The 23,713-nt window shown below is 32.9% G+C and overlaps 3 protein-coding genes across 57 annotated transcripts in view; 1 reads left to right on the top strand and 2 right to left on the bottom strand.

Moving 5' to 3' along the window:
• Positions 1–18: 18 nt before the first annotated feature.
• Positions 19–10,195, bottom strand: LOC148618010 (uncharacterized). Of its 6 annotated transcripts, none has more exons than XM_088585799.1 (5): positions 10,037–10,195; positions 9,264–9,449; positions 8,474–8,680; positions 1,689–1,944; positions 19–1,348 (listed from the first exon to the last, which is right to left on the bottom strand). In XM_088585799.1, the coding sequence occupies exons 2-5, from the start codon at positions 9,441–9,443 to the stop codon at positions 240–242; spliced, it is 1,752 nt and encodes a 583-aa protein (XP_088441925.1). In that variant the 5' UTR covers positions 9,444–9,449; positions 10,037–10,195; the 3' UTR covers positions 19–239. The 6 variants fall into 6 exon arrangements, with proteins under 6 accessions (XP_088441925.1, XP_088441929.1, XP_088441926.1 ...); XM_088585803.1 differs by having other exon boundaries at positions 9,264–9,446; positions 10,037–10,192; XM_088585800.1 differs by having other exon boundaries at positions 9,264–9,510; positions 10,037–10,190.
• A 2,016-nt stretch (positions 10,196–12,211) lies between these two features.
• On the top strand, positions 12,212–19,440 carry LOC148618009 (tRNA-specific adenosine deaminase 1-like). The gene is made up of 9 exons (XM_088585798.1): positions 12,212–12,437; positions 12,891–12,968; positions 14,172–14,226; positions 14,730–14,863; positions 15,226–15,829; positions 16,953–17,119; positions 17,482–17,575; positions 18,414–18,500; positions 19,074–19,440. Exons 1-9 carry the CDS (start codon positions 12,308–12,310, stop codon positions 19,216–19,218), a joined length of 1,494 nt encoding a protein of 497 aa, XP_088441924.1. The 5' UTR covers positions 12,212–12,307; the 3' UTR covers positions 19,219–19,440.
• Positions 19,441–20,908: 1,468 nt separating this feature from the next.
• The window catches only part of LOC148618007 (FH1/FH2 domain-containing protein 3-like), a 76,172-nt gene continuing 73,367 nt past the window's right edge, over positions 20,909–23,713 (bottom strand). For all 50 annotated transcript variants that reach the window (XR_015922607.1, XM_088585762.1, XM_088585789.1 and 47 more), the window contains one exon: positions 20,909–23,674. Coding sequence is in view for 38 of the 50 variants with exons in the window: in XM_088585762.1 (XP_088441888.1) it covers positions 23,601–23,674 (74 nt within the window). In the remaining 12 variants the exon portion in view is untranslated. The remainder of the gene's footprint in view (positions 23,675–23,713) is intronic.

The following is a 23,713-nucleotide window of genomic DNA, read 5'->3' as shown; positions in this document are numbered from 1 at the left end:
ACAACGGTGAATCGATGATATTTTTGATTTTGTTTAATATAAATAATATTTACAAAATTTACAAAAAAAATGTATCACACTTTCAGTATGTGCAACTGTTGAGGACAACTTGTAAAAACTTTAACACATAACTGTAATTTGTATAGTTGCATTGCATGTTGCATATATACGAGTACTGGTATTATGCAGTTTAGTCATATTGTATGGGGATTTATTATTAGCACACAACTCAAATCTCATTAAGCTTGTTCAAAGCAGTTCATTAAATTTCTAAACTTCATAATACCACCATCTATAGTTATTTCCCCAGTTCCGTAAGCTGTGACTGCCCGCATTCTACTAGAAATCAGTTCACGAAATATTTCCGTCGTCAAAGACACCATGACTTCGTATGACGGCTGACTTTCATGGAAAGTTACTACTGCAATGGAATTTCTAATTGTTATTTTCACATTTTCCTGACTGTCCGTAAATGCAAAGAGAATTGAACTATTTACATTACCACATTCTTCAGTTCTAAATCTTACCGGCAATGCCAAAAATAATTGTCTTATCGGGAGCAACTTGATTGCGTCTTTTCTATTGCGATCTGGTTGGTCAATTTTGATCTCAGCTGCTTCTTCGAATGCAGACGTCAAGTAATAATTCCGCCCACACGCGCTAGTTTGCCGTGCCCCTAAGGACGTCAAAGCATCTATTTTCAGATCTTTAGCATCGATATTATCTGGTTTAATGGTTAGAACATAAGATGATAATTCTAGAGCCCATTGGAAATCTTTTTCCTTGTATGCCTGTTTGGCTGTTTCCAACAATTTGCCAGCGCCGACTAACTTTAACATTCGTTCAGATTTTTCTTTGAACGTTAACGGTTGGAGGTCAACTGGGTCTCCACTGAACCATCCGAGATATGAAGTGAACACTCCTTTCACCGACCAAGCCGTTGTACCATAGTATTCCCGTAAGAATGGATGAGCTGCTATGTGTTTTGGAAGTTTGACTTTCCGAACTATTTCTTCTGATGTCATCCCTTGGTTTATATAACGTACTGTTTGATCGTGAATGTATTGTATTGCATCCCTGTAAACTGTCAATGTTTCTCTAATATTCTGCTTCCCGACCAAAGGTCGTGTGTGGCTTGGTACAAGAAATTCTACATCATAGCTAAGCATAAGATCTAATGAATTCACCCAGTGCATAAGGTCTCTAGATGGTGTTCCACGAATTGCATAAAGATTTGGAAAAGATTTGTAAATGTCGTCTGCGCAGAGTAGGACCTTCTTATCCGGAATCCATACTCCTATTTGGTCAGGGGTTTCTCCGGGAATATGAAGTATCGTCATATTCAGACCTGTTTAAGAAAGAATTTAAATTGCAGTGTATTTTTTGTTGTTGCCAAATATTAACATATAAAAGTAGATGAATGCAATGATTGGCTGATATAGTCAATTTTTAAATGATTTAAACCACTGCGATAAAATACAGTTTGTTAAATAAGTGCTAAAAAGTGCGATATCTGCATTAGTCAACGTTACATACGATAGAGACATCAGGAAAATGTTTAAAGCATAACAATAAACATATACACAATGAAACAAGATTTCTGCAAATTCCTCAACTTGAAACGAAATCTTGAAGAACTTAATTAATACTGATGAAAATATTGTAATCTTTCTATTTTTTGTCCATACCTGCTAATAAAACGTCAGTTTTCTGCTCGTGTACAAAACGATCAGGGTAGACAACTCCTAAAGCGGACTGACCCTTCTTGAGATTAAGTTTTAGTCCTATTCCCGAGTTTACATGTTGAGGAAGAAATACACCAAATTGTCTCATGGCACGTTTAAACGTGGCACCTTGAACTGTGGAGAACACTCGCGTAAATTGGTCCAGTATACCAACGTGTGCCCAGATTTCTGGAGGATTGTTTTCGTCTTCTATGAATACCTACAACAAAATTCCAATCCAATCAAAATCAAATCAAATTCTTTATTTTCGATTAAGGACCCACAAAGGACCTGACAAATATGACAATGATTTAACAGTAATAAGCACATAACAGAACACATCTTTTGATACGTTACATAATTATAACCATCACGTTCATACCAGATGAAGAATCATGTGCATGTGCTAAAATGAGGCTGCAAATAGGCATATGACAAGCCAAAGTGGGCAAAAATGGGTGTTTTCTAATATTGAAAATTTTTTTTTTTTTTAATATTACAAATTCATTTATCGATAATACAAATTCGATTTTTAATATTACAAAACCCCTTTTTTAATATTAAAAGTTTAATTGAATTTCTAATATTAAAAAAAAACCGATTTTTTTAAAATTAGAAATTGATTTTGTAATATTAGAAAATGGATTTGTTTTATTTCATTACCATTTTTGTCAAGGAAGGCTGCAATGTACACTCTTTGAGTTGTTAGTATATTCTTAATGTCTACGATTACAAGATGGGTCCTGTAGGTTTGAAAGTGTTAATTTTTATGTCAATCTTACCAAGGAGTTAAATATAGACTACTATCATGACTATAAAAATCTATTGAAAATGTTTGGAGCTTCCAATAACGGATTTTCTGAGCTGCAATGTACGCTTTTTTGTGATGTACAAAAAAAACGTAAGTATTGTTTAAATGTTTATGATTACAGTGAGGGTGCGGGGGGCGTGGCATCCCTCCTTTTTATGGGAAAATTATAATTTTCATGTGTAAAATTTACAAAAAATGGGAAATACTATCCTAGCACCCCCTTTTTCGAGGAACCCAAACTGCCACCCCTCATTTTCAAAGTGTGTGGATCCACCTGTGCCAGATCCTGAAGGTTTGAAAGGGTTTTTTGTATAGTGTTTGTAAATTACAGGTATTTTTTGTGAACAATTTTGATGAAAAATATTTTTACATATGCTAAGAGTTTTCAAGTTGTTCTATATTTTATACACATTGTACTGTTAAATCCATGAAAATCCTATATATATCATGTGTGTTTGATTTGATCCCAGGAATTTAAAATGCAAGCAATGAGTAAACATACAAATGTACATGTAGTAAACAGTATGAAGTATTTAAACTAGAAAATATACATTTGAATCATGGAATTGTTAAATTAATATGCTTTCAAAGCAGAAACATAAACAATGTCTGTTTCAAAGGTAAGAATGAAAGGCAATATAATTAAAACTAGACCTTAATTGCTTCCCCTTTTTTTATGTCACATGAAGTCATGCGACAAAGAAAAAGGGGGAGCAATTAAAATCTAATCTAAATTATATTGGGATGAAATGAGGCCATGTGGCATATTTATCACATTCAGTAGTTGATCTATCAAAAAGAGGGATATCTAGTTGAAATTAGGTATTTATATGTAGCCAAACAAACTTTTAGAGCATAGTCTCCACTTATGACATTCCTGCTGAAAGTTTTCCTAAATATGTTAAAAATGATTTGATTACTTTTTGATCATATTAGAAATTGCCCCATTCTCAAATTTTAAATCAATATCATTGTGGCTGACCTGTGATTTAAATACCCTATATCACACCCCTAGACTTATATTACATACCCTAAATCACAAGCCTAGACCTATTTCGCGTACCCCTGGACCTATATTGCATACTGTATATCACACCCTTAGATCTACATGTATATCGCATACTCTATATCACACCGCTGCATGGACTACATCGCACCTTTAGTCATACAAAATGATATGCACATCATATACTGCATATCACTCCCCTAGACCTACATATATATGGCATACCCTATATCACACCTTTAGACTTATATTGCATACCCTAAATCAGGGGCGGATCCAGGATTTAAGATTGGGGGGGGGGCGCAAATTAAAAATTAAAAATAATAAAAAAGAAATTTTTGAAATATTCTTCTAGAATGGGTGCAATGTAGATCTTTTGTGGTAAAATCAGCGACAAATTAAAGTTTCAACCTAAAACCGCCTAAATCTACCTCTGATAACCCAATGCATGCTTTGCAAATTTTAGGAGGGGCACACGCCCGCCACGCCCCGCCTGAATCCGCCCCTGTATATCACATCTCTAGGACTACATTGCATACCCTATAGCACACCCTTAGACCTATATTGCATACCTTATATCACACCCTACACAGAACACACTTGAAGTATAATTAAAATATATGTTTTGATGAACATGACATGCCAAAATTTGTATCTAATGCGGTATCAATCCTCGACCCATATCACCCCACGACCAATAGCCCTAAGTGGGTTGACATAGGAGTCTTGTGTTGATACCGCATGTGATACAGATTTTGGCATGTAATATTCAGTTTGGAATGTACATGTGTATTATATCCATATACATGTAAGTCATGATTGATTATCAATTGCAATATGGTTCATTTTTAGTGCATTGTCAAGATATACATATAGAATGCAGATCTTAAAGTTAGATACAGGATTTTCATGACACATGAAGGACACAATCAATTAAGTTAGAAATTCTATGTCCATGAAAGTGGATTGAAAATATGATGGATATCAAGGCACCCAAAAGTAGACCTTTCCAAAGAGCTGATTTTCAGGGACATTCATACATGTACAATGTATTAGGTAAATGAGGGTGTACATAAGTTTTTTTCATATACTTCCAATGCACACGCTGATTTAAAATTTTCAGAACTACATGGTGATAGGTCTACTGTAAACATTGCCAGTGTAGAACAGTTGTCATATGTCTTAGCAAAATTTGCAGTTTACATTTGTATGTCTGTGAACAGGAAATTTATACTGAAAACTACAAAAATACATGTGCATGTACTGTATGGTTACTGGCATATGCAGTACAGTATTAATTAAAGATTTCATACATGAAATTCTGATATTTTGACATTAATTGCTCATAAATAAATCAACACACAGGGATGGATCCAAATACTTTGAAATTGGGGGGTCCAGACATCGTTATAAATCAGCAGGTAACTAGATATCATACATGGGAGAAGCTCCAAAGCAATAGCATTAGTAAACTTTCCAGTTTCTGTATTTAGAAGTTTTTTCTAGTACATGATATGACTTTAATTTATTGTGTTAAATTCATCACTTCAAACCACTTTAATGATCTTACTGGTTATGAGGGGATGTTGTTTTAACAATGACCACCTGTCAGTCAGGTGAAAAGTAACCTATTTTACTCTAATTACTTATGTTACCTGTTATTAACAGTTATTGAAACAAAGATGTACTCATGAAGTACACTGTACTACATTTTTGTAAAGTTTGTAATGTTTTATTTAAGATAAATTTGAATTATTTCAGAGAAAGAAGTGTTTATTTTTTTTCTTAATTAAGGCAGCCGATAGAGATATTTTAAGAATAACATTTCAGAACACTAAAATATAATATATATTTAATGTATTAACTTTTTATAGTGTAGGACAGAAATTATAATGTTACAGAAACACTGTTTGCAAAATTTCAGTCAAGCAATACTGACTAGGTGGCTTAAAAACCAGTAAAAACCTGGGACAATGATAAGCACTCAACCTCTATTTTTGCCTGATTTTGCACACAATTGTATGTACATGTAAGAATATTTCTCATCAAGAGGAGGTTTCTGTACTGCCATATGATGTGGCTAAAATACATGTTTATTGTCATGCATTTACATATTGTAACATATTGCAATTATCAAAGACACTGTTATCATTGTTTGTCCTTGATTTCGTTTCAGTGGTAATCTCTTTAAAGCTTCACTAAATGCAGCGAGAAGAAAGCACAAGCAAAATGGACTATTTTTGTGCTGGGACACTATTTAGGCATGAAACAAAGTTCATGATTCTCAAGTGCTGGTACATGTCAACACATGAAGTCTGATTTTGTAGCACTTATTTGTTGGCAAAACATAAGAGTTACTTGTAATACATATTGGTGAAACAATCATGCGGAAAAAATGAAAGAAATCCACATACATTATTGAAGGCAGACAGGTATAAAACACTCTGCTGAAGCGCAATAATGATTCATCATAAAAAGTGGTACTCATGGGGTTTGGGTTTACTAGTAACCTTTTTTTGTTTTGGAAAGTTGAAAAGACGGATTTATATTCAAAGTGTATTTGTTATAAAGAAAGACATAATATTTCCTGTATTCACTACATCTCTTTATCCTTGACTTTCCATCTTGATTGGAATCTTAAACTGCTAAAATATATGAGGTACAAACAAAGTTTTTTTAGTTTAAAGATCTTTAAACTGCATAGCAATTTTGATAACAAGAGTTTGTATCCTTGTTTTAATTGAAAAATTTCTAGAGAAATGTAATTATCTATTGTAAAAAGTGTATAGTTTAGACGTTTTCAACTCGGGGCCTAATCCAGACAACAATGATAAGGACGAGCTTTAGTAAATTCTGTTTGAAAACTAACAATATTGACATATTTATTCATTTAATCTATTACAAATCACTGTCAAAGAGAGCACAAACAAGGAGAAGTTTTTTGCTCATTTCTCCCTTTAGATTAGGTCCTTGGTCAACCTATCTCCTCTAGTCCACAGGATTCATTTCTACTTCATGCATCTCCAACCCGAAATTTCAAAGTGTGGATTTTTTCTTACTTTGAAATCCATCTAATATTGATAGTCAGTGATTCACAGTGGAGATAATATTTCTGAAGAAATGCTGGTTTAGGTGTAAAGTGTCAAAAAATTTGAGGACATAACCGTACACTGCCAGAAATACCAAAAATGATAAAAGAAAAGAAGATCCATAAATACATTAATAAACAAGCCGTATTGATATGCATTTCATTAAAACAGATGGTTCTCTTTAAAATGACTGTTTTTGATCGGTTTATTTAGCTTGCAATTTGGTTATATGAGTATTTCTGAGGTATTCCTTGACTCAGTGCCTCAGCACTTTGTTTTAATATAAGCAAATCATTTTGTAAAATTAAAAAATATGACTAATTTTGCAATACTGCCACGTGATTTTTTAAAATTAGAAATTCATTTTCTAATATTTGTTTGATATGTTTGATATTTTATGATATTACTAAATCAGGAATTAATATCAGAAAATTATTTTTAATATTAATGAATTTCTAATATTAAAAAATATTTTCTTATATTAAAAGAATGGCTTTGTATTATTAAAAAAATATTTTCTAATATTACAAACTATTGATTTTTGTCCACTTTGGCTTGCAATATGAACACCTATTAATAACTATAGTATACATCTACATATTATATAACAAATACTGAAGTAAGAGTAATCAAGGGAACCAAAGTTATAGCGGTAATCAAAAGAATGTAATCCAGGGACAAAGACCAGATACATGCACAACAAAGAACATAAAGTAACTAAAATTATACATACAGAGTAACAATAGCAAATGAGCAACTCGGACTCCACTAAAAACTGGGAGCATGGACCAGGTGCACCGGTAGGGTAAGCGTCCTCTGCTTTTCTAGAAACACCCGCCGAGTTGCTCATAAAAAGTCAAGTTCGGGTAGACGAAAGAGGAAAGGAAAACTATGACACGTTGAACAAATCAATTTTAATGGCGCAGATGGATACACCGTAACGATTCACGTGTTCATGATGACGACCATAAAACTTTTATGTGATGACTTCAATCTTGCAGCAACATAACCCTGCTCCAGAAGCATATTTGTTAGAACTCTAGCGCGATACAAAAAGTCGGCGTAGTCTCGGCAAGCTCTGGCATAATGTATGAGTTGTGATATGAATACTCCATACGCAGGTGCTGAAGGGATGTTGCCACAGTATCCTTTATCTCAAGTTCTTTAGGATAGATGCGATGTATCAAATCCCCAAAATTAGGATTGTTTAAAGATAATACGTCATCTATATAGCGGAAACTAAGATTAAAGGATCTAGCTAAACGATATTCTTTCTTTCGGATCAGATCAGCTATAAAGTCATCCTCATAAGAGTGAAGGAATAGGTCAGCAAGTAGAGGAGCACAATTTGTTCCCATTGGAATGGCGACCGTTTGTTGAAAAACGCGTTCACCACAGTGGACAAATATGTTGTCGATTAAAAATTCCAGCATTTTGTAAACATCTTCTTTATATTTGGAAGATAATTTGGAATTATTTCTTACAAACTATGAGGAATCTCTACCAAGAACTATATATCTGTATGTTCCATCCTTTTCAACGATGTATAATGTTTTTAAGTAAAATTGTCAATTATATACATATAACATTATTCGAAGGGTAAATGTAGGTTTGGACAGGTTAAAAGTTAAAAAGTACCAATATATACCTAACAAACTAACAAAAGGACAATAAAAACGTTTTTGTCATGTAAATGCACACATTGTAAAATTGTGGTTAGTCTCGACAAGTTCCATCTAGGTTTTGTGGTAATCTAAGTTTTAAAACCAAAGAAATTTACAGTTTGTGGTTGTATAATTCTCGAAATTGTTGACGGAGGTTGTGTTGTTGCAAAATACATTACCTGAGCTCCATATGTGTGATCAGCGTGGTTATGTGTATAAATGAGCGCTTTTATAGGTTTATCTGTTACATTTCGGAACGCCTCCAGAATCTGCTTTGCAGACTGTACACTTTCTGTTACGTCTACAATAACGAGACCATCTGGTCCCTCCAGCATGATAGAGTTTGCTAAAGCAAAACCTACAGCAACATACACTCCTTCAGTTACCTGAAATTATCGAGGAAGAGTAAATATATATGAAAAGTTACCTAATCGGAGTCTATTTACGGTGCGTGAAGTACAGTCAAACCTTCCTTAGGCTGGCCACCTGAATTCAGCAATAACCTGTCTCAAAAGTGTACATATAAAGTGCGCTCTATGTTAAATCAACCTGTATATAAAAATCACCTGTCTTATTTGACCAAGATTTTGCTCTTTCGAGGACGGTCACTTAAGACAAGTTTGACCATTTTTTACTTGTGTATTCAGAATCGCCAGGCCTCTTAAGTGATTAATCAATAATTAGATACAGGAGAACATGAAGATTTCTTTTATTAAAACTTTTTTGAGAAAAAATAACAGGACATTTTTTTTTATGATTTCAAGCTTGGAAACGTTGTACTGTACATGTAAGTTATTTTATCTTCTCTTTTCTAGAATATTCGCCAAAGCCCATTCAAAGAAACGTACTTTTTTCTCGTTTATATCAAATTTGAAAACGCATTTTTTTTTCTATTCGGGCTATTGTAGATATTCTAATTTTCAAGTATACTAATATCTTTCTTTGGTTAGAACATTGAATAAACATTACCTTAATTATTTTTGGCTCATTAAATTCTTTCGAGTGCTGTAAGATTTCATTGCTGGGTAATGAATTTCGAATAATTCTTTCTGCATACGAAGGACCTCTCAAGCTGCTGATAAATCTACTTCCTAGAAGCCCAAATATAGCAACCACCAACACCAACAAAGCTATATGAGGACCGTCCATGATCTTCTAAAACATATATATTGTATATTTATCTTTTACTTTCCATACCTTGTCACATTATATATCTCTGAAAAAAAAAATCATATTTCATTACTACCGGTATTAGAACACAATGTCGACTGTCCATAACATATGACAACTGAAGCCATTGACAGAAGCTGCCTGGTTTATTCAGGGTTTGTTTTAAACGTGTTTCACTGTATCTGCGAATAGGTGACAACTTTCTTTAGCTATTCCATCTATGTTGCATCGTGGACTAGTTTATTACAAAGTTCTTTATTTATGTTGACGTTGTGTATGGATTAAATCGCTGGCTTCAATAGTATAAAACATTTGATCATCTTCTGTCTTTTTTATATTTAGTAGGTTGCATGCTACTACCGAGTACTTGAAAGTTAAAATATAAAGCAAGTTTTATAAGATACCGTCGAAATATTAACACTCCTTAGTGTCTTAGTCCTGGCGAATCCGTGGATCTGGAACTTTATGTATACAACATAATAGCCTTTTACACAGCTTTAACCATTTCCTACATATTTATGATATGAATACGTTACAACTGAATAATAAAATATTAAAGATGAATTTCATACCTTTGTTAATAAATGTCAACCATGTGTAATTTGAACTCGACTTTTGTACTTCATTGTATTATAGTACATTAACCCATAATAATTACTGGAGTACATTTATCTATGTAAATGTGTACTTTTCTACAGTGCAATGTACACATCATCTACACACAGTTAAGATTATACGTTTACTACATATCTATAAAAGTTGAAGAGATTTTTAAGTGGTGAATAGTCATACAGGTCTCGTGAAACATGTGATAACAATCGTGCACATACGGCAAGGTGCAATAATTTGAGGATCAATTTTGAACTGTATTTTATTCGTTGGTGGTAATTTCTGTAAGGAATTTTCATTTTCAAATCTTTTGCAGTGGCGATTTCGGGGTTGGACCCTCTTTTTTGAAAACATTGACAATATTGTGCTAAATTTAGGCAAAATCAGAAGTAATAACCTGAACCCCCCCTTTCTGAAACCGATCTGCATAATGGACCCTTTTTAAATTTCTGGACTCGCCTCTGTTTATTTTTTAGGGAAACAGTTGGGTAAATTACTATTTCACTATGTATATTTGCATACATTTTTTTTTTTATAAAAATGCATTCAAATATACAAATGAACGCTTCAAATAGCCAGGAATTCTTTTCAAATGAATATATAAACTGACATGTTGAGATTTCGTTAACATTATGATTTTGATCATACCTACTAGAGCAAATGTGTGACTCTAAAAAGAATTAATGGTTAATTTTACCTTAGAACAAGATCGAAGATCCAGTGTAACACCACAAGGCAGGGGCGGATCCAGGATTTGAGTTTGGAAGGGGGGCGTAAATTAAATTAAATGCCGTGCAAAGCAAGGCAACACATATTGTGGGCTAAACTTGTAGTGAAAATTGTTTTCTTACCGATTTTTTTTTTTTTTTTTTTTGGGGGGGGGGGCGTACGCCCGGTACGCCAGTCCTTGGATGCGCGCCTGCAAGGTACCATTAATAACTGAGTAATTTAAGCTGGAAACTTAGGTTAGAAAAAACTGTATTACCCCGTTACCAAAGATAATTATAGTGCAGTACGGGCAGACCGGAAATTTTCTTGAGAATTTCTTAACATGAAATTATGCACCAGTTTTTTAAAAAAAGAGCGACGATCCATGTGGTTATGCCTTTCTTTCCCAGCCAAATAAAAACTGATGTATTTTCATGATCTCACTTTATGAACGACTACTGATTGTTACTCATAAGCTTGTAGATCTGTGCAGCGATTTTGTATTAATATCTTAATACATTCCCCGAAACAGTTTGTACAAAAGCCTGTAGTTGAATTCCGTTGAATACTCGCCTAATTTTCCAATACAGATCTCTATAACCGGTCATTTTTGTCTTTGTGGCAGGACGGCCTTCTTGCGTTGTAGTAGGTAGTGTGATTTAAATAGCCAGTTAATTGATTTGGCTAAAGGATTAAGTAACAGTCTTTGTGAGAACCATGCGAAATCTGAAAAAAATGTGATACACCCTAAAAAAGGCTACATATTTTTATTTTTGTAATTAAGTTGTTTTATGGGTCTATACTATGAAATGTGTAATTATTCATTCAAATCTGCCTGCTCTTAAGAGATAATCAACATTGAGAATCCAGTAGATTCTATTGTATTTGAGCGTCATTTACAGAGTTGTCTCCCTTAATTTTGAAATCTACAGTGCATTCTATACAATTTTTATCTCCTAAGAGCACGGGCTAAATGAAAAACCACATGTTAATTTCTGTTTACTATGACATTTCAAACAAAATATCAAAAATAAAAATATGTAGGCTTTTTACCCATGAATCACATTTTGCATGATCCTTAGATGGAGTGCTACTTAATTCTTTAGCTGAATCGGTTTGCCGCTGGCTTGTCACCAAGCGGTTTAGGGTTTGATCCTCGGAGCCGAAGTATAATTTTGTGAGTCAAATTATGCTCTCCCGTTACACTTCACTCGCTTGAACTCCCTTCAATGCTGTGTTCACTAATGAGACCAGGGAGTGTATTACATTACTAAAAAGTTGAAAAAAAAATATGTTCTTATCATCCCATGCATCACTTTACTGTAAATGTTAATTAAAAATTATCGACTGGCATCAGTGAAAACCAGACGTGAAGTACGAATAAATGAAAGGTACCACTTGACAACAAATTTTCTGAGTTAATGCGTGATTTCATTCCCCTTTCTCAAATATCCTCAAAATTTATTTTCGGACAAGAAAACAGCTCTTGGAATAATCAAGCTCATTTGCGATTAGACCTATTACCCATGGATAAACCGTTTGCAGACATTGTGGCTTCTCTTTGTTACCAGAAATATCAAAACCTCCCAAAGAAAGGTAAACCACAGAAAGGGAAAGAATGGACTATCTTGGCTGGTATTGTAAAGACAAGCACAGGTAATAATGCTCTAAAATTCTAGAGCAAACATTTGGTTTTAGCTATGACCACTGAAATAGCTACTTCGATGTTGGTCTATTAGGTAAAAATGGTTTTTTGCTTGAGTAAGACCAAATAAAAATATGTCTGTTTCCTATTACTTTTCAAAATTTGGTAGGTAGGTTTTTTTTGTTTTTCTACCTTTTTTTACATTGTGCCTTTGGGAGTACATTCTGACTTTAACAGTGCTTATTTTATATTTTGAAATAACAAAAAAAGCTTAAAGGTATACTAGTTTTAGGTGAACAAATAGGGTGGCCATGGTAATAGGAAATACGCTTCTGTTTGAATTTGGCTTAAGCATAAATAGAGATTGAGAACATTGTGATGACACCAACTTTGAATAAAGCTCTAGGACCTGTGACTTATTGATGCATGTAATACATATATTTTCCTAATCTTGTACCTTTCAGTTGATTATTCTGATTCTGAAGTAGTTTCCATTGGAACTGGCACCAAGTGTCTGGGAAAGTCACAACTCAGTAATACAGGTACATTGCTATACATTAAGAAGTAAAATATTTTTAATAGATTTTAACATTTCAAATAAAATACATCTGCATCATGCCTGATTGTTACCTAGTACCCTCTGACCCCTGACCTCAATTTTTTATGTGGACAGAACATCATCAGAATAGACAAGTCAGAATTTCAGTGCCAGCTTCAAAAAGACTTTATACAGAATTTACAAATATATGTATTGTTATGCAATTTAACTTACAAAATGTACCTGATAAAATTCTTGAATCCAGTCCTGCATGACAATAATGTTTTTGTTGCTCACATGTCATTATTATTGAAATGTAAACCTTTCTTTGTTGCAGGAATTGTCATGTAAAGAGAGTTGGTGTAGCTTTTGGGTCAGAACCAAACATAGACACATGCATGAAATAATTGGCTTCTGGAGTTATTCTATATGATCCTACAATGTAGTTTTGAAAAATATGTCTGTCACCATTATGGTATATAAAAAAAATCATGTCTATACTCACAAATTCCGTACTCAGAAATTCTAACTTTTTAAATGGGACGTTGTTTAGACCCTCATTCTATAAGCTGGAGGGTTGCAGGGGCAATTCTGATTTATAAAATATTCAACAAAGAGTTTAGTTAGAAGACTGTATAGGACTGTTAGTTCAAAGAACATTAATAATTCATTGGATCATCACATTTAAAGCAGTGGTCATGTACAGAACATATGAAAACTAGTTAAAGATACACATTGTATATCACATAGAAGAAAATTTCAGAAGTAATTTGTCAATACCTGTAAAAGAGAACTTCACACAAGTATTTTATTACCATGAAGAAACTTCATTTACATGTACATTTTTAAAACAATATTTTGTACAATCACAAATAGGTAATTTGTAGTTGTACATGGCACTGTCATTGTCTATAGGCATTTGATGTCCAGATAATTACTGGTTAGAGTACATGTATAAGTGTATAGAATCTTATGAAGTTTAACCACAAGGTGTCATACCACAAAAAGAAGACTGGGGTTGATTTTTTGTGTTGTGACATGAACTGTTTAAAAAAGGGGCCATTTTGATATTTAAGAGCAATCTATATTCAGACCTGTATCAAGCATTTGCCCCATCTGTTTAGGGTTTGACATCCACAGTCATTTCAAGCTGCTCTGTGTGAGGCATTTTGTTCTAATTTGTGGAAAGTTTTTGACTCTTTTTCAGGTGATATTGTTAATGACAGCCATGCAGAAGTGGTTGCAAGGAGAGGGTTTATCTTGTAAGTACAGTACAGAGGTAAATGAAAGCCAGTAGGAAGTTTATAATGTAGCTCAAATTATTTTTTTGCTTTCATGTATCTTGGTGAATAGTTATATACATATTTACCTGACTCTGTTAGTTTTGGCCACTGTAAGGTTTTTAAATGGAGTTGCACATGTTTTCTAGTTTCTAGAAAAGCAGAGGAGGCTTACCTTACCAGTATACCTAGTCCAAGCTCCCTGTTTTTAGTGGAGTCCGAGTTGCTCATTTACTTTTGTTACTTTGTATGTATTATTTTGGTTATTTTATGTTCTTTGTTGTGTATGTCTGTTTTCCATGTCTGGTCTTTGTCCTGGATAACGGTACATTCTTTTGATTTCCGCTAGAATTGTGGTTCCCTTGATTAGTCTTTAAAACTTTTGCAGACAGTTTTATCATGTTTAGATAGTTATTATTACCTAACCTTTAGAAATGTTTGTATGAATCTGTTATTACCAAGTGATCAACCATCATCTTTTGAAGATACCTATATGAACAACTACATCTAGCATACACAGGGAAGATAAGCGAAGTATTTACTCCACCAGACTTAGAAACTCTAAGGTGTCACCTGAAGGACGATGTCAAGTTTCACTTTTTCTGCAGTCAGACACCCTGTAAGTTAAACATTCTTATTTTACTTAAAGCTAGGTTTGTGAATGGCCAATGCTGATGTATGCTGATAGAATTATTGATTAGATGATAAATCATGATGTTACTAATTTTTAACTTGATCGACTCCGACACTGTAATTCAAAAGACTACATTTCTAGAGCTATCATTCTATTCAAATCTTTTCAGATTTAATGAATGTTCAGTGCAGTCTTTGTAAACCTAGTCTTCAACCTTCAGACTCTGTACCAAACTCTGTACCAGACTCTGTATTGAAGGAAATTAATTAATCAAAGTTTTGACTTATAGAGATAATGTAGTCCTGGTTTTGCTGTTGACTATGGTTTAGTGTTGTTTAATTTTTCAGGTGGTGATGCATCAATTTTTCCAATAAAAAATAAAGACCAGGATTATTTTCAAAATGACTGCAAACATACAACATCTCCTTGTTATGAGTCAGATAGTAACAGCAAAACCTTCAATGAACCTTCAAAAGAGCTTCCTGATTGTTTATCTAATGAGAACGGAAAAACACTAGAATATTCTACACAAATCTCAGTTCAGGATTTTTGTTTAAGTACTAAAAATGATTTTTCCTCATGTAAAACGTTTGAGAGTTGCAGTACTTTAAAAAGGCCTTGTGATGATAGTGAAGACAATTCAGTGAAAAAACTTAAACTCAAGTGCAATCACGAAAGCCCTGGACATTTAGTTACAGACCAAAATACTTACAACGATATTAACAGAACAGGGGCTAAATGTTTGTCTGATGGGGAACAAGATAAAAAATGGGAGGGTAACAAATACCACACTGTTGGAGTATTCAGAACTAAACCAGGACGTGGAGAAAGGACTTTATCTATGTCCTGTAGTGATAAACTGGCAAGGTGGAATGTTGTTGGTTGTCAAGGGGCATTACTGTGTCACTTTGTACAGTGCCCTCTTTATTTTACTTCTATCATCATTGGTAGGTGAGTTATTAGGGGAGGTAAATGAATTCTTTTACAACTTCTTTTAATTCTGAAGTAAGATGTTTTCTGCTTTGACCTTGGCAGTTCAAATACAAATGTATGAAATTAGATTTGGAATATTCAGGACTAAGATGTTTTGGATTAAATTAGAATAGTTCATTTTGTGGAATGAGATGACAGCTTAGAATAGCTACTTAAAACTGAAGCAGGTTTTCAGCATTTAATAATAAAATTTTATCAGTGTTTGCTTTGTATGATATATAAAAAAATCAGTTTTATCTGTTTTATCATTTTGGTAATCTAAACCTGATAAATAGTGATACTATTTTATTTTAAGATGATACATATGTATTATCTTGTAATTTGCAAACTTTGACACTTGAATTTACCTCTTTGTTCATAAAGTACATGATAAATGACATATATGTTCACACTTACACTCAATAGATAATATAACTTACACGCGGGAGATAGTTTAAGTTTATATTAAGTAAGGATTACAATCTAAAACATTTATGACAGCATATGAAAAAATCAACAACATTGCAGAAATTTTCACAAGTAATTAGGAAATATCTTAGAACCACTTTTCCATTTTAAGATCTCTAAAACCCCAAAAGGCTCAGTTTAAAATTGATAGCGGAATTATGGAAGAAAATTTAGCCCCCAATGAAAATGCCTTGTATCAGGTATTGGATAAGACTAGGTATGGAATAATAAACCTCATAATGTGTAATTAGGCAGATTTTTGCTCATGACAATACTTTACCACACAATTTTGAAGAGTAATACCTGTATTGATATAGGGTTAAGGTTGAAAAAGCCTGAGGAATTGGCTGTAATTAGTTACTAGGTTAGTAACTTCTAAATTGTTTGTGGCAGGATGGCCTACCTGTGTTATAGTAGTTAGTGAGATATAAATAGCCAGTTTATTTACTTGACTAAAGGATTAATTCTTTAACCAAACTGGTTTGTCGCTGGCTTGTCACTGAGTGGTCTAGGGTTCGATCCTGGGTGGCCGAGTATAATTTTATGAGTCAAATCAGGTCTCCAATCACATTGGTATTAAATTGTAAAATTTAAGTGGTGCAATATTTTTTTACATTAATTCCAATATTGACAGGTGTCTGTTTAATGAAGCAGCCATACAGAGAGCAGTAGTGAGCAGAGGAAAGGGTGTTACTGGATTACCGTTGGGTTACAGAGTTAACTCCCCTGTCTTGCTTCAGTCAGATATTGAATTTGTTGATTCAAAAGATCGGACAAAAAATGGGAATCCTTCACCAGCAGGTATATTCACTCTTAATGAAAAAGTATACATTGAACTCAGATTAAATATGCTGGTTAATTGTTTCTCAAGTAAAAAACTTGCATAGTATCCAGATGGATATTGTAGTATTGGTTTTACTAGTTTCATCAAGTGGATGAATTGTATAATGGTGGCATTAGTATCTAGTGAAAAATTTGTATAATTGTACAAATAATATCTAGTGGAAAATTTGTATATAGTTTACAAAATTTATCAGGTGGATTATACTTTCAAACAACTCGACCCAATGAAGCATCTGTTAATTGTTTTTGGCCCTAAAATTTAATATTTTCACAAATTGGATAGGTAGTTGTATTTTGTGGTATTTTTGTGGTTTTTACAGCTGTAGTTTGGTATCACCCAGATACAACAGACTGTCTAGTGAGTGGTAAAAGACAAGGAGTTACTAAGAAAACTTGGAATGATCCAAAATCAAGGTTTGATTATTGCAGAAATTATATTATGCTTGTGGTTAATTGTTGGATTTTTGTACCCCCACCCAATGAGTGGATGGTATATTGGAAATTGTCAATCAGTCTAACCTGTTTTAGTCCCAATTATTTAGGACTCAATCATTGGATTGATTTCAAAATTTTGTACATGTTTATGGTTTATGGTATATGTTTACCCTGCAAAAAACCTATCGTGAATTCTACATCTTGAAATGATATTAAATTATGCACATTTTGACTTCTGCTTGAAGAATGAGTTACAGCTAGTTGAATAGACCAGTTCCAATTTCAACATATTTCAGATTATGCCAATTATGATGGTGGATGGCATATTTAAAGGTTAGGGTCATCATAATTGACACTATTCAGAATTAGAAGACAGTGTCCAAAAGATCACACAGGTGCTCTATGGTAGTTAAGTAGGACACAATGGTATAATGTAGGGCAGATTTCTACCTAGAGAGCTATTTAAATTACTCACTAGCCTACCTAAATTTGCATTGAAATTGGAACTGGTCTATTTCAACTAGCTGTAAATTTCACTAGTTTTTTTTGTATTATGATAGTTAATATCAAAAGATTTGTTTTTTTCAATTCACTTTAAGCTATCATTTGACCTTTGTGTTTGTTTCTCCAAATTTCAATACAAAGGTAAGTATAAGTATACTTTTGTGAATGAAAAAAAATAGTTAATTATTACTTTATTGTAAAAATTGATTCATTTAAAACTGTTTAATGTATATAAATCTGAAAAATAATCAAAGCCCAGATAACTCAACTCTTAAAATTCATAAATTTATTCACACGTTTAATTTTTGTTTAGGTCTGTGATAAGCAGTTATGAATTGTTCAATAAATTTTGGAAGCTTGTGTCTAGTATCACTGCTGAGAAAAGACCTATGACTATTAGGTATGTACTTGTGTTATTTCTGTGAAAAAAAGCCAAATCTACTACATTAGAAACCTCCAAATGAAATACCATTATTTTGATACAATTACTTGGTATTTACAATTGTTTCACTCTTATTTTCTGCTGATGAAGTCTTTGTACTTACTGTATCTTAGATTTTTGAACATTTTGGGTTTAAAGGAATTAAACTTTTCAAGAATAAATGTCAGCTGAACAAACCTTTCAGATCTTGCCAATAGGAAGGGCCATATAGTTAACTTCCTTTTTTCCTGTAATATTGAAAATGTTAAGACTGTTTGTATAGAAAGTAGTATATATGTCTCTATAGAAACCCTGGCAATACCTAAGGCCATTCAAAGTTAACTTCTTGGTTCAAAAAATGAGGGGGTAAGTAATTTCTTTTTATTTTTTATTGCCCCTTGAAGGCGAATTTTACAATTGTTTTTTTGCCAAAAAGTAGCAGGGAGGTTATAAAATGAGTACTTAGGCACTCTCAAAAACACACGGGAAGGCCTAAGAACCAATAAAATGTTCAAGTTGACCTAAGAGATTTGCTATTTTGATTTTTTTAAGATCATTAAGTAAAACAAGTATCTATCATGATTGTAAAATGACATCAAAGGAGTACCAGTTGGCATGGAAACAGCTTCTTCAGACATTCAAAGTATGGCAACACAAAGACCAGAACTTGAACTACTTTATACTCACTGACAAATAAACCTCAGAGGAGTACCAGTTGTCATGGAAACAACTCCAACAGCCTTTTAAAGTAAAGCTACATAAGGATCGGAATCTTTAACAACTTTTTACTGACTGGCAAATAAACCTCAGATGAGTACTAGTTGTCATGGGATTAACTGCTACAAGCCATCAAAGTTTGGCAACAGAAGGCAATAAAATCTGAACAGCCTTTTAACTGACAAATAAAGAATTAGATCTCTTTGGGGCCTTAGATTTATTCAGTGTGTGTGAGGCTTTGCTTGTCTTATATTTGTATGAAATCAGGTAAATAAGACAGTAAAAAATCTGTGTTTCCAGTTAGGCAAACATTTTTTTTTTCTGTCTACCCCAATTTTTGTTTAGTGTAAAAAACACCTGAGGTTTTCTGTGATTGTCTCAGCATTCCTATTTATTTTAGATATACCTTTTTCTTTGATGGAAAGGAAGCAAAAATGTTAAAAAATGCAGAGTTACTGTTGTTGCATATACCATTTTTAATTCATGTCTCAAAATAGAAATGGAAGATAGATTGAATCCATTTATGGACATGCAAGTTTCTACAGACACTGCTTTGTACTAGCTCACTGAAATAACAGCCTGCTGTGATAATTTTAAATTTTGAAGGGCTTTTTTCAATGGAAATTTGGCTTCCATATAGTGCAAGTATAGATCTATTGTACATAAAGTAAGTATTGGACAATATGGATATTTTAGTGGTTCTAATGATTGACTGATTATTGTTTAGCATCATATGACAGATATTTCATGCAGACCCTGCATTGTATTAGTCTAACACACCAAGCCCTATCTTTAATGTGCTGGCTCACAGAAGCAACAGCCTGCAGGTGGGCATGCCACCCACTTGGATACTTTAACAGTGCTAGATGTTGTCTGGAGAGATATTTTCTGACTTGGTGCCATCCTTTCATCTAGCATCTGACATTTTGAAAGCCCCTGCAAAATGTGAATAAGCTAAACATGTTTTATAATATTTCAAGTCCTTTATTTGAAAGAAATTTAACCCACTGGATATCAAGCGAAAAAATCCTTTTTGTTAAATACCTAGAAAACATGAAGACAGCTATCAAAGTGGCCAGCCATTTTGAATTCTAATTTTACAAAGTACAATATATTTTTGACAAAACGAACTCAAGTTGGTAATGGCAAATTTTCGTTTCACAAATTAAAATCTGTATTTTATCAACTAAATGTACCCATTCAAAGTGCTGATAACCAAATGTGAAATTCATTTAAGCTGCTTTTACAAAGAATTTCCAGGATTGATGGATTTTCTCATCAGGTAGGTCATCTGTTTTTCTTCAGTTTGGTTACCTTCTCCAGTGTTAGGGTAAAGAAACTATAAAATGTTTTAAATGGTAAATATTTTACTATAATATTTGCTGATTTCAGAGAACGTTGGAATGAGCAGTATGCAATATGGTGCTTTGAAGTAAGAGGTTGGGGTATGGAGGAAAACAGTTCCAGACTCTTACATTGTAGGAGTACCCACTTGGACGCATTATTCTGAGTCAGAGCCAATAAGTCTTCACTCCATCTTCTTGAATAACCCATGCTAAGTGGAGAAGCAGTGACTATACCAATTTTTTAGTTTTTGGTTTGACTCAGTCCGATTTGAACCCACAACCTCCCACATACAAGGCTGCATGGTTCTATTAGCAAACACAAAAAAATAGAAAAGTCTTTATTGTCTTTTTTCATGTTGTTATAAAAATGATCCACAAAATATGGCAGGATTTTCAGCAGAGGCACACAGATACATTCCGTTAGAAATGATATGTACAGGGTGTCATGGCTACAACTGACTAGGTTGAAAAGGGGAGATAACTTCTGAATTTGATACAATTTCCTTTCACATATTGCTTAAAATAAACAATTATAAAGAAATATGTCTGAATAGATTATTCTGGTTTAGAATAGATATGCTAATTTAGATATGTAATAAAATTGAGTACATTAAGATTTCATAATTAATAAATGTGTATATAATTCAGATTGAAATACTTATGAACACATATCCAACACCCTGCATTACCGCTGATTAAATGAGTTATCTCCCTTAATACTGAAGCATGTTTTAATGTATATAAAATGTAAACAAAAATAAATTAAAAGGTCTCAAAATGTACAAATATAAACTAAACAAAGAATATGGAAATGAGACAAATTAAAACATAACCTAACAGACTAACAACAAAACAAAACCACATACACCTATGAAAAAAATATTGCAACAATCACCATAGTTACAGAATCTACTTAAACTTGGCAAGAACACAATGAATTGAATGGAATTTTGAAAAATGAATTTGTGAAAATTTAAAATTGATCATTAACTCAAGCAATTATTATAGTAACAATTGAAATCTGAATAAAAAAATTGAATAAAATGAAATGTTATGACAAAGAATGTTGATAAATAGCTGCAACTTCAATCCATGTGTTTTGTATCAATTTATTTTTTAACGAACTGTACGGAAAAATAAACAAAGCTGTACCTTGTGTGCTTAAGTAATCTCTTACTGTGAATAACAACAAAAAAACAAAACAAAACAAAAACCAAGAACACCAAACATGTTAAGACTTTAAAATCACAGACACCAAATTTAATGTTTGTAGTTCATTTGTAACAAGTTCTTTTAAATAGTTGGAACATTGAGACCGAATATGAAAATCTATCACAGTCTAACATTAGGAAGACGCACACTATGAATAAATATGACAGTATAATCTCTAGTTAGCCAACCTAAGGTAAAAAATAAAACAAACTTATGAAGCATCAAATCTCAATGATGTACTTATGTACTAGGGTTTGAAATATCCTACAAGAAAGTTGAAAGCTTTGTTTTTCTGAGACCATTTAAAAAAAAATATTGACTATAGGTAGACCTATGGTAAGGGAGGTAAGTCTTTTTAAAATTATTGATATGTCTGTATCATATTAAATTCAACCAAAGCTTATCAAGCTTTCATTTTCATTCAGCTTTTCACATGGAATGAAATCAATCCATGTTACTTCGATACTTACACGAGGTTAATGTCAAATGCTGAAAACAAACGCTCCAATGATTTGTAAGAGTTGTGTCCCTTAATCTAGGCCTACCTTCTTAAAGACTGTGTTAAGTACAATAACAAATTATTGCTACCGAGTGACTGAGTAGGAATCACAATTATTTAACCTCATCAATTTTAGAAATTTTCTTCATCTAAAGGTTTGCTCCAAAGTTTGGAAAGGAAAAACTGTATAAAAAAATTTAACTCGGGAGAAAAAAAAAAGCAGCAGTATACCCCACTACTTGGAGTTGGAGTATAAACATTCCAAGGCTACAAAATATTTTACAGCTTGCCAAATTCCAAGGCTATAATAAAATCTTTTTTTCTGGTCAAAAAAAGAGAAGCAAAAATTTTAATGAAAAATACTAAATCTAGACAACCTGAGCTACAACATATAATTTATTAACTACAATAGAAGCTTTCAATCAAAGTTACCACAAACATAAAAAACAACAGTAGTACATTCAAAATCTAACGTAGTAACTAGGTTAGTAAAATATACTGAGGATTGAACACCAAGAAAAAACAAAGCACTAAATCTAATAAGTTACAATAATCAATATGTTCTAAAACTCCTAGAATACAACATCAATATCTCAGCTACCAAAAATTTCATTTAAGAACCAGCCTTAATGAAATTTATAAATTAGAAATAAATATAAGCCAATAAAATATATTTCAACCGCAACTATTTCCTATTTTCAGTCTCTTATGAAGAAAACAAATCAAATTTTTTAAGCCCTAAAAACTTCAGTGTGTAAAACACTTCTGACAGACTCTGTTGTATTTGAATTTCCTATTTAAGACAAATTTTGTTCCCAAATATGTCCTTGAATAAATAATATCTGAATAGTCTTGATTGGACTTGATTTTGAACATATAAGAATCCTTCTCTTATTATTATACGTTACACATATATTCATTAATTTGACTTGTTTCCGATAAACCAAATATATGCCTTAGTTTGTGTTAGTACATGCAATATATTGGACATTACGTTAACTTAACATGTTTTTTGTTTTCTTCAATCTTGCAATAACTATACAAAAATTTGTCAAAACAAGCACTGAAGACTGCAAATAACAAAAGTCCTTCTGACACGAGTTTGCAAAACTTCTATTAATCTCATGAATATGTATTAATATGCAAATGATTGGACATTTGATGTCATGGGATGATACATGGGGACATTGTCACTGATATATTGAAAGACTGATGTAGTCATTTGTGTACATATTGCATCAGGTTGCCATAACAGCAATGAGACAGCTAGCATCACTTCCTCAACCATCCTTTCGTAATCCTCTCTTAGACAGCATCTGAGAATGAGGCCACCGTTTCCCATTCTTCTGCAGTTAGCCCACTTTTCAGTGTCCTTCTCACTGCAAAAAAAAAAAACAAAAAAAAAACAATAAACTTTT

Source organism: Perna viridis, chromosome 5 (genome assembly GCF_037379345.1).
Source record: "Perna viridis isolate PV_CMFRI_1.1 ecotype Kerala chromosome 5, ASM3737934v1, whole genome shotgun sequence".
Taxonomy (NCBI): Eukaryota; Metazoa; Mollusca; class Bivalvia; order Mytilida; family Mytilidae; genus Perna; species Perna viridis.
Note: the sequence above shows the minus strand (reverse complement) of the source record. Positions and strands in the feature narration are given on the sequence as shown.